Below are 17,845 nucleotides of genomic sequence, written 5' to 3'. Positions count from 1 at the left end.
CACCACTTGATCAGTTAATATTCAAGAGGATTGCTTTGTGCATCTTCCTTAAAGCAGTTATTCACACACGAGTGCATATGCAAACTCCTAGATGCAGAACAGATTAAAACATCTGATGCTTACTAATTAGTGTGTTTTTTTTAAGGTAACAGAGCAGCACTAGGCTATCAGCTTTCAAACTGGAAGTCCAGATTAAGACCGCAACTACCGTTTTCTACTTGCTACTCACTCCCTGCATTACCACCTGTCACTTGAAAAGCACATTTTTAACAATATTAAGAACATGGTTAAGAATCAAAAGTTACACCACTTACATTGTGAGTTGTCATAGTCAACACAGGTGCTACAGAAACATCCTTTCATCATCAAGATTTATTTGGCTTTTGTTTGGTGATCACAGACACTATGAACAATTTTACAATTGTTTTTATTCACATAGGTTTTTAAATCTAAAAACTGTAATTCTGTTTTTTTCTAAGACTATTTCAAATATTTTTCGTTTGATCTTTGTAGACAAGCTGTCCTTTAAAACTGGATGTGAAATTCCAGCATCTGGAATACTGACATAACAAGTTACATCTGCCAAGCAGAAACTTTTACTTAGTCACTATTTAAAGATATAATAAAAGTTTCCAATCTCTCGCATCACAGCTACAAAGTTGTTGGAAAAAATAAAGCTGCAACTACCAAAAATAACTTTGTCACAGATATACATCACTCAGCAAGAAATCCAACACTAGGGAGCAGTTTTATTAGATAAGCAATTCTACTGATGGTACAACCATAGATAAAGATAAATAACTAAAATGTTAAGACATTCTCAACATATCATTATGAATTCCAAAGTCTGATCTGTGTTATGCTTCATTTAATAGGATAGAAAAACTGTCCCTCACAGCCTATGGAACATGAAGCCTAAGCAAGGCTTCAAAGCCCACTCCTTAATGTAACATGCCATTAATTTCTGGTTTCATAGAAAACAGACCACCAGTACATGATTTTACCACTTAAAAAAAGCATTTACACTTATCTAAATATGTAAAAAAAAGGGTTGAGTTGGGATTCTCTCCTTTTTAAAAATGTGTTTTCTAGAACTACTAAAAAACTTGCATTTACAAAATAGCTGATAAAAATATTCCTCTGAATTGTACAAGAAGAAAGGTATAAGGACCACCAATTAAAGACTTGGTACCAGATGTTACTCAGACTTAGCTTCTTTCTCTACTGCTGCATCAGGTGCTGAGGTCTGAAAAGAAGACAAAAAAACACAATACTTCAATGCAGAAAGTTTCCGAGTGACTCAGCCTCTTAGTTCGTAGTATTTTTAAAGCACAAGTTAGCTAACCTGGCACACAGGACAACCATGACTTGTTTCTACGTACCATGCTTTAAAGTCTTAGTAAATTGGTGTTGTGGTCTGCTTATTTCTCTTGGATAACAACCTACTAAAAACAAGCTGTCTTGAAAAGGCTTCTATCTTCTCAGGTATATCAGTATGGATTTCAGAATGTTGCTGTTGTTACTACTCAATACACACTGCAAAGGGGGTTTATTTTTTTTAAAGAACAAAGCCCCTTTCAATAATTACTGCCTTTATGACAGGAAAAGGAGGCTTTTTAACATACTAAGCTGAAATCCCTGCATATAGGGTGTTTTTCTAGGAAAGACTATAGATACACTTCATAAATTTCAGTGCAGCACTGTTAACATATTCTCAAATCTTACCATGTTTTAAAGTAACTGAGACTTAGAAACACAGTACTGCATTAAATGAAACATAATTTTGTAAAAATACATTCGATGAAACTGAACTGTGGCAGCAGAGCTATACTGTTTTCAAGTCAAGTCTCTATATGCTGTACCTCAACTTCAGAACAAGTTCATACAAACTTAATCGATTAAAATTACAACTCCATTTAGATTGGAAAACTCGCTGCATTTGTAACGTAGGTTAGAAAAAGGAACTTATGTATTAACATAAAAATTATACTTAATTATTCCAAAGCTTTGCATCACGAGCAGCAGAATAGATTGTTTGGTCACACCAGTGCCCAAAACGGAACCCTAACGCCCCTTCAGTCTTCAACTGCCACCTGGGGGAAGCTTTGGAAGGATGAAGTACAGAAGCCGTTTCCATTCGCAGGCCTTAATCTCTCTGAGTGTCACCAGAAGTCAGCCACTGGCCTTTCACCAGATCGTGGATTAACAACAGCGTCACTGACACTATTGTCCTGATTGAAAACAGTAACGTCCAGCAGGACAGACTAAACCTCTGCGCCTCTTCTCGGCTTAGGTATTATATTAAACCTGCAATTTTGGCTGGTGTGACCAACATGAGACCAGCATGAAGATGTGCCCCAAAAGTCATCATCCATTCCTTGTAAATTTATAGCGTCTCTGCACTAGTGCACTAAATAGACCCCAGTTGAGAAATATTGCCAAATTTAACTTTTGCTGGTATTGCTGAAATACAACATGCACAAATTAAAAGACCAAATTATGCGATAGTAATACAGAGCCAGAGCTACACAGAAAGTTAAGCCAACTAAAGAATTCCTAGTTATAGCACATCTTTTTCACAAAGATCACACTGTAAGCTTGCAAATGAAAAAACTTACCCCAAAGTAAGTTGTATTCTACACTCAAGCACTACCCTGTACCTTCCTCACCCACCAAAACGCATCATCTACCTAAAAACCAAATACTCTTTTCCTCTACTTGAAGATCTATCTGCACACTGATAAATGAGTGTAATAGAATTCAGACAGACTTTTTTTTCTATCTTAAAAAAATTACTTTTCAATGCAACCACCAGACAGGAAGCATGAGTCACACATTTACATTAAAAAAATCATCTGACTATCTGATCAGCAAACTCCACTGAACTAATTAAAAGGAGTGAGGTGTTCAATATGGCAGAAACCTGAGACTATTTCTAGGCCTGTTACCACAAGAAAACTTGTGTTTCATCCAGCTGTTAACAGCTGCCCTAATAAGAGGCACTGCTTCTCCCTACAGATCTTGCCCTAAATTTAAAACTAAATTATGTCCACACTCCAGAAAAAGAATACAGTGTGGAGGATGTTTTACGTTAGATGATCAGTGACTCCAAAAACTTCAGCAACACGGCCATTTTAGCACAGTATTACAGCCAAGACTGATTTGGCGTGTTCATTTCTTCAGCAACAACAACTATTAGTAATTCTTGCACTTTCTCTTCCACCCCTGCACCAACCTGTCTCTTCTACCAGCAGTGTCTGTATCTATGACTACTATAAATGTTATCTCAACTTTGGTTAAATCATTTCAACTTTGGGTTTTCAGTGAAAACTGTTTCCAGTCCCAAGAAAATGAATATTGCATTTGTCAAAAAACTTCCGTAGCAAGAAGGAACCTCTCTTCCAGTAACAGCAAAGGCAGACTAAAACCCAACCCAAACCCTCCAAAGACAGACCTCACCCCCCCACCGCCAGAGCAATACCCCCTCTGTACACCCTGTATGTATTATTTTGCCAAGACCTACACTCAGGGAAGACAACCCCTCTCTGAAGGACATTATCCTGTATTGGCACTTTGGTAAAATTCTCATCTTTTTCCTTTATTTTAGGGACTGTTATCGCATCACTGCAACTCTTTTTGGGACAACTAGAGTTTTCCAGGTATATCTACTCATGTTTCAATAGCCCACATCTTTCTTTTGGCAGAAATAGATTCTATTACAAGAACTGCATATGTTTCCGATAGATGTTTGGATAAACCAGTACAGCAAATTATACAGCTGCTTTGCACCAAAGAATACAGACAACTTTACCTCCTCACTCTTAGCTTCCCCATTTTCTGCAGGCAAATTGTCCTTTGTCTGTTCTTGGTTGGTCTCTTCTGTCTGTTTTCCTTTAGGCCCCTTCTTCCCCTTTGATTGAGCTTTCTTGTCCTCAGATTTATTCTACAATGAAATAAATTTCCAGTAAGTAAATTCCTATGACCTACTAGATAAACCTTGAAAATAATGAAAAACACACAAAACCAAGATAGACTTGCTAAACAGCAAGAGCTACTACCAACAGCTAATGAGCTAATACATAGTTCAGCTGCCAAAAAACATTTTCCGAACTATACACAGACAATCAAAAGTTTGAGATAGTCAGTAAAATGAGAGACTTGAACTCAGATGCGAAGAGAACTAGATTCTAGTCACTAGAGAGAACAATTTGTAATATATGATTTAACTTAATGGTGTATTAAAAAATAGCAGTCCCTCCATTTTTGTAAATACAAAGCACCTCAAACACTCTTTTTCCTCTTATACGGATAGGCCGGAATTTCAGTAACCTAACCTAAATAAATGCATCACCTAGAAGTATCATTTTCAGTGCTCCCTTGTTAGTACCCCTACTTACAAAATACTTCTATCCATTCATAATTACATAAATGCACTGGTTTTGATATCATCTGTCAAACGTTACTTTATGATACTAGCAAAAATTTTCAATAAATGACAAACTGTTACACTTTTTCTGGGCAGGTACAATGTGAATAAGTGGCAAGAGAACGTAATGTACTTATACCTCTAAGCAGAAGACCCCTACACTGATCTACCTTAAAATGTGTCTAATCTCATTAAAAATACTGTGTGCATTTCCTAAGTATGTTCTTCAAATTATGTCCTAATTTGTTGTCTCTGACCTAAAATTCACTCCAAGAAATAAAGTTCTCATTTTGGAATATTTTAAGTACTATAGAAATGTCTATCTCAGATTACTATAGAAACCATTTGGTCAGAAGTATTCCATACTATCGTCACTCCAAGCATTCTTCTGTACAAAACCCATGCAACTTCCTTACTTCACACCTGCAACTTTTTAATAGCTATCTGAATACACTTCCTATGTTAGACGAACGTTCATGTAAAATACTGTCCTCATGAAAATATGGTTTTGTCAACCAATTGCAACTATTGAGCAAAAGTTCTAAGTCTTTTACACCACTGGATACAAACATGCAGTAAGTTACATTACATATGTAAGAGATGGAAGGTTTAAAAAAAAAAAATCAATGCTGAAGCATCTTATGTCAGGTAACTAAATTGTCAATGTACACAAAACTTTAGAAATTCTTTGCTCCTATTATTAGAAAAGATAATTTTTTTAATCCTCATGAGCACAGAGAAAAGAGATTAAACATGCTAATGGAAAAAAAATCCTTTTAAAAAATTATAAAGGCTAAACTCAGTATTACAAATACAGGTAACACAATTTCACAACATGTAGACTTCTGTGTTTTGGTTGTTACAATACACTTTTTCTTCATTAATATTTATTTAAAAAAGAACAAACCTCCAAGTAACTCCATAATGAGCAAACTTCTCCCAACCAGAAAAAATTCAGGGAAGTTTTAAAAAGTCACAAAGTTGATGCAAAGAAGCATCTTTTGATGGATCAAATACGGAAAAAAAGACAATAATTTAAAAAAAAAAAGTAAAAATCTATCATTTGACTGCTATGTAGCCGTGTCATATTTCTGCAACCCATTTAAAGAAAGTCCAGAGATAGCTAAAATGAGAGAAAAATTACAGAGGCTGGAGAAGTAAAACGCAATCAGAACAAAAGGGATTTTTACCTTAACAATGAGAAAGTTTCCAAATGACAAAAGATTTTAGTGACAGCATGAGTTTTAGAACAAAGAGGATCAAATATAAAATAAGTTATACATTTGTTTGAATTGCCAATAGCAATAGAAATAAAAAAAAATATTGTTCACATATTCACATTACAGCAGCATTGCATGGGGGCCTCGTGAAAGGTGTTCTACTTAATATTCTACGATGACAAATGTTTGTGATGTACTTGGTTTACATGAATATGTTCCCAGCTATGAGCTGTGGAAATGCTTCTTTCTAGAAGTAAAGTAGTCATAGGCAGCAAGTCAGTATCACACATATCAGCCAGCATCAACTAGCAGCATTAAGAATTAGATGCACCACACACAAAAACACTGGAAAAAAAAAAGAATCAGAACTGAAGTAAAATTGGAAAGCTTCCCCAAATTCTTTAGTCTTAAAACTTCGAGAATGGGAATGCACTGATATTCAAACCACTGGAATGAAGGTGCATTACTAATAAGTAGCTGTTCAGTAGGATTAATAAAATGGAAACACCAAAAAAGTCTGCAAAGCAGAGTTCTGTATTAGTGTATTCGAAATGCTCTTAATCCATATTAAAAAGAAAAGTTTATAATCACAAAGGAACACTTAAAAACACATATACCAACAAGCCAACAGATACACAGCTTCTTTTATTTCTGCCAAGAAATTTTACACCTCAGTTACTGGCACGGTGAAGGCTTTACTGAAAAACTGAAACATCATACTAAACCATGCTTACTTACACATACGCACAAAGACCTGAAAGTTATAGACTACATGAACACAAACTCAGAACTTTTTCAGTGGCTGCCTCATTCAATTTTTTTTTTCTGTCCTAACACGCTGCCTTAAATTGTGAGTATATTTTATCCCCTTTCATTACAGCGATGAAATACAATCCTATGTACAGTCACTTTGACATTCAAGTAGTTCTGCTCAGTACCAAACTACCATCTAACCCCATGAATCAGTGCCCACATTTCTGTGCCATACTTCGAGTGCTTGACAAAGATCTAATCAAACAGTGGTGGAATGTACCCGTAGGTACTGGCAGAAGCATCGGAAAACTATCCTTCAGCTAAATGAGTGCTCCCACAAAGGAGCATGCGAAGACGAGTAGAAACGTTCAGACACCGTGCATCGACGACGCAAAACGGGGCGCCAGCAGGCGCCTGCACAACGAACTCAACCGCCTCCTCTCCCTCCCCTCTTCCCAGTGGCTCTCACCTTTGCCGCTAACTTTTTTGGCTTCGGCTCTGCTTTGGCAGGAGCAGGTTTCTGAGAAGAAAGAACCAGTAAGGGAGAGAGTCAGCCCTCGGTGACCCCCTTTTCGGCAGAAGACACCCCCCTCTCGCTCCTGTACTTACAGCGGACAGCCGCGCCGATCGCCTCTTCGGCTACAGGCAGGGAAAGGAGAGAGAGACGGCGTGAGCGGGCGGGCCGGCAGCGGCCCGGGGCGGGCCCCGCCTGGCCCGCCGCCGCCCTGCCCTGGGCACCTACCTCCTCGGGGGCCTCCCCGTCCGCCACCGTCACCTGCCAAGACAAACAGCGCGCGTCAGGCGGCGCAGGCGCCTCGCGCCGGGGCGGGATGGCCGCGGGCACGTGACGCCGCCGCTCGCCCGCCCCTTCCCGCCGCCGCTTTCGGATTTCGAGTCCCCGTGAGGCGAGGCGTCCGGCGAGCCTCCGCCGAACCTTCCAGACACCGCCGCCGCCCTCAGCGGGCCCCCGTCAGCGGGCAGGGGGCCGCCCGCCGAGGGGAAGGCGCCGGCCCCAGTCAGCGAGCGCCAGCGGCACCGCCGCCCGCGGAGCGGCCGCTCCCCTCCGAGCCCCGTCCCCGCGCGGTTCAGACCGCCCTCCCCGCCGCAGACCCGCCCGTCCCTGGGGCCGTGGCGCGGGGCCGCCCCGGGCAGCGCGGTTCGCCGTCGGCGGCTCCGCTCGCTCCCGCCCGCTTCACCTTTCTCTTCGGCATGGCGAGGCTGCGCGGCGGCGGCTCCCGGCCGCGACCCCTGGAGCTGCGGCGGCTCCCGCCCGGCTCTTGCGCGCGCTGGGTACCTCACGGCGAGCCGCTGCGGCTGCCTGCGAGCCAGCCTCGCTGCGCAGGGAAACCGCCCCCCCCCATCCCAGCAGCGCCAGCGGCACCGCAACAGGATCCAGCCGGATTGGAGGCGGGGGGGGGGGGGAGACAGGGGGGTGGGAGGGGGCGACAGCGGGGGACGCTCCCCGCTCTCCGGCGGCCGCCGCCGGCACCGCCCCCCCGCCCGCCCGCGGGGCGCCTCCGCGGGGCGGGGCTGGCTGCCGCCCGCGGCCCCACTGCGCGCGCGCCCCCCCTGCGTCTCGCGCGAGGCGGGATCTCTCACCTCGCCACCGCCTCCCCTTGCCGGGGGAAGGGGGAGAGGCCGCTTGATTGGCCAGCCCCGTCACGTGGCCGCACCTGTCCCCGTTTCCCCTCACACAGACACCCGCCCGCCGCGATGCCGCCCGTGCGGGCAGCTCGTTAGTGACGGGGGGGAGGGAGGGGGCGTGCCCGCCCGCGGAGGCGCGCGGCATGGCGGAGAGCGGCGCCTGGCTGCTGGTGCTGAGCTCCGTCTTCCTCTGCAACGCTCTCAAGATCCTCCTGCCCTCCTGCTCCTCCATCGTAAGTGACGTCACCGCGCCCGCCCCGCCCCTGTGCCGGCCGGCGGAGGGGGGCGGTGGCCGTTACCAAATCGGGGCCGCGGCCGAGCGCCCGCCGCCTTCCTTCCCTGTCCCCTGGCAGCGGGGCTGCGGGCCGGCCCTCGCCTCTGCCCGCGCGTTGCTGCGGGCCTCGCCCTGCGAGCCCGGGCTCTGCCGCCGTCCGCCGGGACAAAGCGGGGGGGTGCCGGGCCCTCGGGTGGCTGAGGAGGGGGTGAGGCCGCGGGGCAGGGCGTTACGGAGGCCCTTGCGGAGCGCCCGGTGTTTTGCGGAGGTGGCGTCACCCCTGCCGGGCCGCTGAGAGATGAGGGTGGAGTGGGGAGGTGGAGGGGAGCGGTGCCGTTTCGGAGGGCTCCCGGTGCCCCGCGTAACGCATCCCCAGCTGTGACTAGCGGGGCCTGGTCCTGCTCCTCGCCGTAGAAGAGGGAAAGCTTGAGAGGCTGTTGCTGGAAGAACTGGAGATGATGAAACCGAGCACCGTGACAGTGGGCGACTCTAGCAGCCTCGATGAAGCAGGTCTTTGAAGGAAAGTTCTGGGTAATGAGTTATCAGTGTCTTAATTGATGCTCCTCAGGCTCCAGCCCTTAGGATGTTGCAGGGAGCATAAAGGACAGCTTTGCTCAGTCTTCCATGTTTTCAACAGATGGACATCTCCGTTGTTGAGAAGGGAGATCAGTGGATACAGAGATTAAGGAGTTAGGCATCACAGGAGAAAACGTTAAGTTGCAATCACTAATCAGGATGCCCCCTGGTCTGATCTTAAGTGTTTCTGTGGAAGTGTGGATAACAGAATTGCAGACCAATAAACTCTGTGATTGCCAAATAAACTTACATGTGAGCAAGCATGCTAAAATACCTATCATTCTCCTCTTTCATGTAAATAACTTCACTGTCATGCAGATCAGTGCACACTGTACAATAATGGATACAATTCCTTTAAAACATAAATTACTCTTAGCAATTGGGGAAGCTGAACTTGGTGTTACTATAGATGACTAATGAAAATCTCTGCTCAACTTGCTGCTGTGGTTCCTGACAGAAAGTAGTGTAATGTTCTCATTGACTACAGTACTGAGTACCTCATTTGTGGGGAAGAAATTGCATGTGTCTTGAGAAAGCTAGAAGGATTTGCTAATGAACAGCAAGAAAAAGATTTTATGGCCTTTGTATCTTCATTTCTAAGGTAAAAGGAGTTCATGAACCAACAAGTAGGTGGTGTCTCGTGAAAAGGAAGTGGGAACATGTGATCAAGTTCTTACATTTCCGTCAGCAGCAAATAATTTTAGCCAAGAAACCAATAAGGTGTTATAAGAAAACTGCATTTAAACACATGGATAAGATGTAAGAAAAACAACTAATGCAAATTTGTGTTTCTGGTTTTGAGGCAGTGGTAAGATACTGCGCTATATGGATCACAACTCTCAGCCAGTGTGGCAACTCGTGTGTTTCTAACAGCCCAGACCAGGCAATCTGTAATCTAGAGGAGTCATTCCCGATGGGTGAGCCATGCGTTATTGGTGAGGTCTAACATTGGGCTTCAGTGAACTAAGTTTCCACATTAATTAGTTTAGGCCCTTGCTGAGGCTGCTGGAGCTGGAAATGGGAATGATGAATGAGTAAGGGGCATTGCTGAAGCTGGAAAGAGTAGGGATGAAAAGGAGCGCTTCTCCGGTCCTTCCTCTCCTGCACGTGTCAGGTGCTTGTGATCCAAGCAGTGCATGATGAGAATTTCAAGGAGGGAGGACAGCAGCACAGCTCAGGATGCAGCAGCAGGCAGGGCCTGGGAGGTTTGAAAGGTCTCAGAAGGCAGCATCATCGAGAGTGGGGAGATGAGGAGATGAAGGCAGAAATAGAGAAGGAAAAGGCAGTTAACCATAGCAGAAAAGTTGAAAATCACTGCTCTACAGGAACAATTTTCTTTGACCCTTTTTTTTTTGCTTCAGTTAGAACAAGACAGTAAAAATTCTTTGGCTTTTAGAACATGTTGCAGATGTTAAGCTGAGATTTTCCTGTGTCTTGATGAAAGGGTCTTGCTTTATGGGAGACTTTTGAGTACGTAAACGACAGGTTTATACATATTAAAGAAAATCAACAGAATTCTGGATAAATAACTGATACTATTTCTTTACTTCTTAGATATCCAGATTGTTACAAAAGGATGCAGAGCAGGAGTCCCAAATGAGAGCTGAAATTCAGAACATGAAGCAAGAACTCTCAACCATTAGTATGATGGATGAGTTTGCTAGATATGCCCGTCTGGAAAGAAAGATTAACAAAATGACTGACAAGCTTAAAACTCATGGTAGAGTGCAATGTTTATTCCCTTTTCTAGTTTCTGAAAAACATTTTTCCAGGAGTGTTCAATTTTAAGTCTGTTTCTCCTTCAACTTTTCTCCTCCCTCTCTTACCCATTTCCAGTGTTAGTTTGTTGTTTGTTTCTTTCTTTCTTTCTTTCTTTTTTCTTTTCACTTTTTGGAGAGCTTGCTTTTGTCTTTCAGTTGTGCATAGTTCTGCATACACTGGTAAGGGAGTGATTTAGAGATAAAATTTTCCTTACAAGCAACTTCCTGGGCTTCACTGTCCTCTGCTGCTTATCTTCCTTGCAAAAGGATGCATTGCTTGGTTGGGGCTATTTGGTTGGTGTACTACAAAATGCTAGAGAGAAAGCATTGGTCTATAAGGTAACCAGATGAGATCTTTCCTGTCATTTCGCAATCCTGTTTGACCTTATGCAGCAGCTTTTGCAATAAAGCTGTAGTGCTCTGTCTCGATTAGGATTTTACAGTAGTATAATCCATCATCTCATTGTAGAAAGTACACCTAAACTTTTGGCACCAGAGCTTTTGCTCTCGTCTTTGCCCAAGCTCACTAACGGATCCTAAGAGGATAGGAGACTGCTTGCTTTGTCTGCCTCCCTCTGTGCAGAATGGGTAGATGTTTATAGGCTCCTTGCTTGGAGGAAGGACAATATTTACAACTGGCAGTTTTGGATTGCTTTCAGTAGTAGTATTCTTAACCCAATAATTTCAATTAAACTAGATTTGAGTAGTTTACTTAGCAACCAACAATGTTGTTTTGGAAAACTTTAGGCCACCATTATGTTTGAAGATGTGCTGTCTTCACTGGGCTTCTTAATATTGGTCTGAGGTACTGTGACAGAAGAAAAATAGACATGACAAGTTTTAATACTGAGCCTGACCAAGATTCATTCAGTGAAGGAATAGTTTTAACTGTGTTCCTGAATGAAATAAAGCAAAAAGTGTATCTGCTAAAGCCATTGTTCTCCCCTTTTAGGAAAGGGAAAAATTTACTTTATGCTTCATCTGAAGCAGGTCACTAATTTAAGACTGTTCTCATTTGGGAATAGTGTTCTTGATTACGTGTGACATTTCTCTGTCTAGGATATCAGTGTTTTGCAACTTTTCATAGTAGCATTAATGAGAAGCTATGTTGTGATGCGGACCTAGCACTTTCTTGCAGAAGGGTACTTTCAGTATAGCTATGAGTCATTTGAAAAGAGTTTTTTAAATAGTGTATTGTCCTGGTTTGAAGAGTGAAATATTAATATGTTAATAGTTTTATGTAAGTATAATTCACTATTATAAATAATGCAGAGTAATTTTTTTTTTAACAGTGAAAGCACGAACTGCCCAGCTAGCCAAAATAAAATGGGTTATAAATATTGTGTTCTACATCTTACAAGTAAGTAAATATTTTATTATCAGTAGAAATTGCTAAACTAAATCCTGAGTGGTGTTACAATTCTCTCCTGCATTTATTGGCTGCTGATTAGTCACACAGGTGTTTGACATTCCAGTGACACAGTGCATGCCAAACTGAAACAGTTTCTTGAAATAGAAAGGAGAGATGTTGCTGATAAGGACTGGTAGTTGTGGATGAAAGGATTTTGAGTTTCATTTTGGCTCTGTGTTTCTGGTTTTGAGATGACAAGCTAGGAGTTCGTCTTAGCTCTTTCATCACTGTTTTTTTTTTCATTTATATATGGCTCTGGACCCAGGAAAGTTCTGACACCTGTGAATACATTTTGCTTATAGTTTTGAAAACAAAATGTGCTTTTGATGAGGATGCAAACCTCCACTTAACAGCTGCCGCACGTTTTGCCCCAGTGCCTCATCAGATTGTCTCTGTAGTTCAGACGTGATGCCAAAGAATTGTCCGCTAATAAGGACGACAGTGGTCAACCTGAAGATATCTTCAGGGTAACGTTAAAGCTAGTTGGATTCCTAGCAGGCAAGGATTATGGCTAAAAACAGTCATCAGAATTTAACAGTTACTATTACTGTGTTTGTCTGTGCTAGGCTTGAACCAGGGTCTCAAAAGAAAGCAGTATTTTCTAATGTCTCACTGCTACTTCTTAATATTGTGTATAAAGTGAAGGTCATACTAATTTTAAAATATTTTGAACTTGCTTAAGAACAGTGTAAAATAACAAAGAAACTATTTGCTTTAATTAGAATTTGTGATTTACTGCTTTAAAATGGCAGTGGAAATGTACTTTGATGTGTATTATTATCCAAGCTAATAAAAAATTCAATTCTAGGCTGCCTTGATGATCTCTCTCATTTGGAAGTACTATTCTGAGCCAGTTACAGTGCTTCCAAGCAAATGGCTTGCTCCGCTGGAGCGCTTGGTAGCCTTTCCTACGGGGGTGGCAGGTAAGGACTGTACAGTAGAAAAAATACATTTCCCAAGCCCATGCAGATGCTAGCAATGTAGTGACAAAGAGCGTACATAGATTAAAAGCACTGCTTCTGTACGTTTCTTCTAACTCCCTTAACACAAGGAGGAGTTTCAAACATTTGATTAGCTGTTTCCTATGTAGTCAATGAATGGTCTTTTTGTCATTTTTATTTCTTCTCAAACAGTGCAGCTTTATCTTAATATGAAGTAGACCCTGGAGAAGATCTCCAATACGAAGTATTTTTATATTAAGGAGTCCACTGAAATAGTAAATTGGGTTTAAAAATGGGCAAATACTCCTTAGGTCTGTATCGCTTACATGTGTTTCTTGTAAACTGCTGGGGTTTCACAGCAGTGTAACTCCAGAATGATTTAGGTATGCCCTCTCGGCATTTTGTCTTGTCCGTTGCCACACTTTTTCCTATCACGCTTCTGTTGCATTTTTACCTACGTAAATCCTTTTCTTTTGGGCAGTTTAATGATTAGAATGCTGTCACAGGTTGTGGATACCTGTTTCTGAGTGAAAAGTATGCTGGCTCTATGCTAACAGGATAAGTAGACAGGCAGAATGACAGGACAACATAGTGTGGAGATTTACCATCAAGCTAAAATGCTGCTGGTGAATCTTCATGTTAGGCTTGTAGGTCCCAACTGCCTTAGAAGGAATTCCAAAATACATTGTTGGAATTTTATGTTGTTGTATCTTTAAAAGCTGTCTAGCGAATGATTTGTATCCAGCAAGCTTACGGGACAAGAGAAGAGTCTGCTTCTGTGCAGGGTGGGGGAGTAGTCCTTGAAAGACATTTATTTAAATAGCATTTTAAGGAATTTAAAAAGGTTCACATCATGCCTGCCTTCAAATCTCCTTTTTTGTCTTGGCTGATAATCACAGTAAAGAGATTGCTTTTGAATTGTAGGTTATAAACACAAAAATGTCTAAAAATCACCAAAAAGGTAGTTTCTTCACATGCCTGCTATGCATAGCTATGTATTCTGTGATACTATGCAGCTTGATTCTGTGTAGTCTGCAATATGGATGTACTGTGTATTACAGTCAGGGCACACCCTCGGTTCCATCGTACCAATACAGATTTCTGTGCTGCTAGTTGGAATGACAGGACCCTGTAAAACAGCAGTGCCAGGCATCTGGGTCAGCAGCAAAGGTCTCAGTAGCGTTTTTCTGTATAGCTGTATGGGGAGCTTGCAAGGGGAAAGCAGAGAAGTAGGGATTTAAAACTGTTTAAAAGACTGATTTAAATTTTGGAGGAAATTTACTTTTTACCTATCTCAAATCTTGAATTTAGGTTCTAGCAAAGTATTACGTTACTTGCCATGCCTTAGACGTTTTCTATTAGATACATAGTAAATGTTTTTAGAAGCTGTGGGTTGTATGTACCACACTTTGGCTCATAATTTGTGTTATTTGGTACTCTTTTCCCTGGACAATCTTCAGGTTTTCTCAGGACCAGCGTGGAGTTAGCTGCCATCCCTTGAAGGGAGACCTTTGTGTATAAAAAGAGAGATGTTTTATCCCTGTTCACCTCATAACTCTTCAGTTTTTATTTTTTTACACTTCCAAAGTTGTTTTCAGAAGCTTGTGTGCTTCAGGATAATTGATGCAATGACTTAAATTGTGTTTTATATCTCTTTCAGGTGGTGTTGGAATTACATGTTGGCTTGTGGTTTGTAATAAAGTTGTAGCTATCATGCTGCATCCTTTCAGCTGAAGGAATCCCAGTAATCCATGGAGTCCTCAACTACATTTTCATTATCACTGTTTTAAATGAATAAAAAAAAAAAAGAAGGAACAGTTGTCTTTCATGAGACTAGGTCTGAGATAATCTTTGTTACTTCATTTGGATATCAATCAGTATTCCTTTTGATTTATTTTATCTTTCCTTAGTTTTTTGTTCAGTTTGGTGGTCAGTTTTCAAAGAATAGCATTGTTGTTTATAGAACTTCATTTTGTGTCTATTTCAACAAGTACGAGCACTGATTCATGGCAGAACTGCAAGACACTTGTCATGGCCTATATTCACCAAAATCTAAAAGTGTTGGATTTGTGTTTTTAAGTTGGAAATGCACTGTCATTAGGAATTAATTTGGGAGCTTTGCTGTTTCTTTGCTGTATATTATGGCAGTTTCACCCAAAGGTGGGATTATATTTGGTGGCAAGTGGTACTAGAGGATAGAGGTAGGTGGTTTGGTTGGCTTAGCATAAAACAGAATTAGTTTTCTCGTCATTTTTTACACTAGAATTGGTGTATTCATGGGCTGTCTTAGAAAATGTGTTACTGATACATACACAGAATCAACCCTTAAGAGACTCAGTCAGTTGCCAAATACAGGATGGCTGGCTACTTTTTCCTCCCTGACTTTTAAAATTCATTGAACACTTGAATTTTTTCCTACTGTTATTGATAACTGACCTTTTCTTCCTTGACATACTTTCCTCTTCCCAAACTGAGGGAGGATCACTGAAACTGTTTCCTTCCATGTTTTAGGAGGAAAGGTCTGGCCAACCTTCTCAAACTCCATGTTAAGAAAGAGAAGGTAGAAGACAGTGCTGTTCCTTCAGAGGACTACATTTCTAAGGGCTTTAGCATACATTAATGACAGGCCAGGATAGCCCAAAACAGCTATGTAAATGTAAAAAAGCAAATTAGTGATTTAAACTTGTGAAGTAGTAACAGAATGGTAGTGAGCAGGAGGAGGAGGGAAAACAACTTTCTCTTTTGGAGTAAATCCTTCTTGCTATATTTAGGTACAGGAAACAGCCACAATATTTTGAATTTAAAGGCGGACAGAATTCTTCCTAGTACCGTGCCTGTAGAACAGCAACGAAGTTGCGTTATCTTCGATGCTGCAGTGGTATCTGCAGCCCTGTCGTTGCTGCCCCGTAAGACAAATGGGTGGTTTATGAAATTCTTGTTCCACACTTCCTTTGTTTTTTGACATGAGCCTGAACAAAGCTCTAGGGAACACCTTTCCCTCTTCTGCCGGGCTTTGGTGATTCTGGTTCAGCTTCCCACTCTGTACAGTGGAATGCACCTGTTACGTTATTTCAGGTCCTTTGCCTTCCTGCAGGAAGGGGCTAGGGCCCCTCCGTAATTAGCACTGCATTTAGAAATTAGTTCAAAAGGTCATGATACATCGTATGTGTGTATGTATATATGCATGAATATTTTTTTTTAAATGTTAATTTAAAAAAAAACTGGTTTTATATTAGGGATTACATTTAGCCAACATGAAAATAGATGCATTAAATATCATCAAGAAAAAATTGTTGCGATTGAATGTTATGTATAATTGTGTTTTTATTAATGAAATAAAGCTTTTCAACCCATCTTAAGTTTTCTAACCCATTTTTCAATGTTAATTACAGTTTTCCAAAAAAAACCAAAAAAAAAACCCCAAAGCCCAAACCAATGACAGCTCCCCCCCATGTTCTTACATAAGGAGATACTGTTGGAATCAACAGGCCTAATTTATTATTTTTTTAAAGTATTTGGGACTGATTATTTAACTATGACGTTGACATATTTCTGAATCTAAAGATGTGTCTAATGGTGTTTCTACTTAGCTTGTTACAGAGTTTAACACAGTGAAGTCAAGAAAAGCAGCATCGTTTAAATTCTTCACGGTGGCATTTGCTGTTTATCCACACTTACCATGGGGTCATCAAATAGGCAGTTTGTTGCCTGCTCTGGTCAAACATTTGGGTAAGTAAGGGCAAAAAGGCTTTTGGTCATCAGTCAGTACAAATCAGAGTGTTGGATTGTGTATGCTTGTTTGCTCGTAGCTTTGGGACAGCAGTAAAGGTATTGGAGAAGTATTACTAGTTCATAGAGGAGAAACACCTACTCTTCTGACTATACAAAGTCATTCTTTGAAACCTGTCTGCTGTACAGCTTAAGTCCTACTTCAAGAAAAACCTTTGAAATTTTGAAAATAAATATATTGCAAGTAGGTTCAGATCTAAATGTCTTAATCACTTTTTGCAGTATAATTTTTGGAGGTTTTTTTTTTAAAGTGCTACTGTCTTTTAAAATTAATAAAATACACATAGTTTTCCCTAACTTCACATTGTTTTAGCAAGCATTTAATGAATTACTATGAGGAACAAAACATAATCCTCCTACCCTTGCTTACATAACCTTAAACACAGGATTTTTAAAGGCTTTTTGAGAACTGGATATGCCTGACTTCTCCAAAACAATAGTTTACTCTTGCACATTCATCTTTGGATGTCAGCTGTGGAAGTTACCAGGCAAACTGCTTTGATAAGTTCTAACAGTGGAAAAGAATGAAGCTTTAGAGCTTTATAATGCTAGTGAAAACACTGTAATAGCGAATTATTTTTATTACGTGTGAATTCTGGAAGCTATTTCAGGAGTGAAGAAAATAAAAAATTATTTTCTTTTATTGCATTGTTGGTACTAACCCAATAATGAACCTTATGAAAGCAGATTGCTCACTTCAGCTAGCTAACAAATAATCAGCTTCAAAATTCAAACTGCAGAGAGAATGCAAAAAACTGGAAATTACAAAACAAGGACTAACTTGGACACCTGATTAACAGGTAAAAATGTCATCATTGTTAAGGCAGTCTTACTATGATGTGTATGCATGTACATGCATGCACACGGACCAAGGACAGAAGAATGTTCTTTTGTGAGAACTCATTTGACTATCATTTTGGAAAAATCATTGAAAGAAATTCTCAGTACTTGTAAGACTTAGTATGCATTTAATGAAGGTAAAAACATTGTTTTGTAAAAAAAAAAAGTTTTAAATTATCCATATTTCTAGAGTAAAGATACGTTGATGTAC

The 17,845-nt window shown here is 41.1% G+C and overlaps 2 protein-coding genes across 2 annotated transcripts; one reads left to right on the top strand and one right to left on the bottom strand.

Moving 5' to 3' along the window:
* Window positions 1-354: 354 nt before the first annotated feature.
* On the bottom strand, window positions 355-7,624 carry HMGN1 (high mobility group nucleosome binding domain 1). The gene is made up of 6 exons (XM_059821218.1): window positions 7,596-7,624; window positions 7,142-7,174; window positions 7,009-7,038; window positions 6,869-6,919; window positions 3,812-3,943; window positions 355-1,246 (listed from the first exon to the last, which is right to left on the bottom strand). The coding sequence occupies exons 1-6, from the start codon at window positions 7,608-7,610 to the stop codon at window positions 1,199-1,201; spliced, it is 309 nt and encodes a 102-aa protein (XP_059677201.1). The 5' UTR covers window positions 7,611-7,624; the 3' UTR covers window positions 355-1,198.
* Window positions 7,625-8,186: 562 nt separating this feature from the next.
* GET1 (guided entry of tail-anchored proteins factor 1) lies at window positions 8,187-16,253 on the top strand. Its single transcript, XM_059816080.1, has 5 exons — window positions 8,187-8,276; window positions 10,448-10,613; window positions 11,946-12,013; window positions 12,873-12,987; window positions 14,666-16,253. Exons 1-5 carry the CDS (start codon window positions 8,187-8,189, stop codon window positions 14,737-14,739), a joined length of 513 nt encoding a protein of 170 aa, XP_059672063.1. The 3' UTR covers window positions 14,740-16,253.
* Window positions 16,254-17,845: the final 1,592 nt, after the last annotated feature.

The sequence above is a fragment of the Gavia stellata genome, chromosome 1, assembly GCF_030936135.1.
Source record: "Gavia stellata isolate bGavSte3 chromosome 1, bGavSte3.hap2, whole genome shotgun sequence".
Taxonomy (NCBI): Eukaryota; Metazoa; Chordata; class Aves; order Gaviiformes; family Gaviidae; genus Gavia; species Gavia stellata.
Note: the sequence above shows the minus strand (reverse complement) of the source record. Positions and strands in the feature narration are given on the sequence as shown.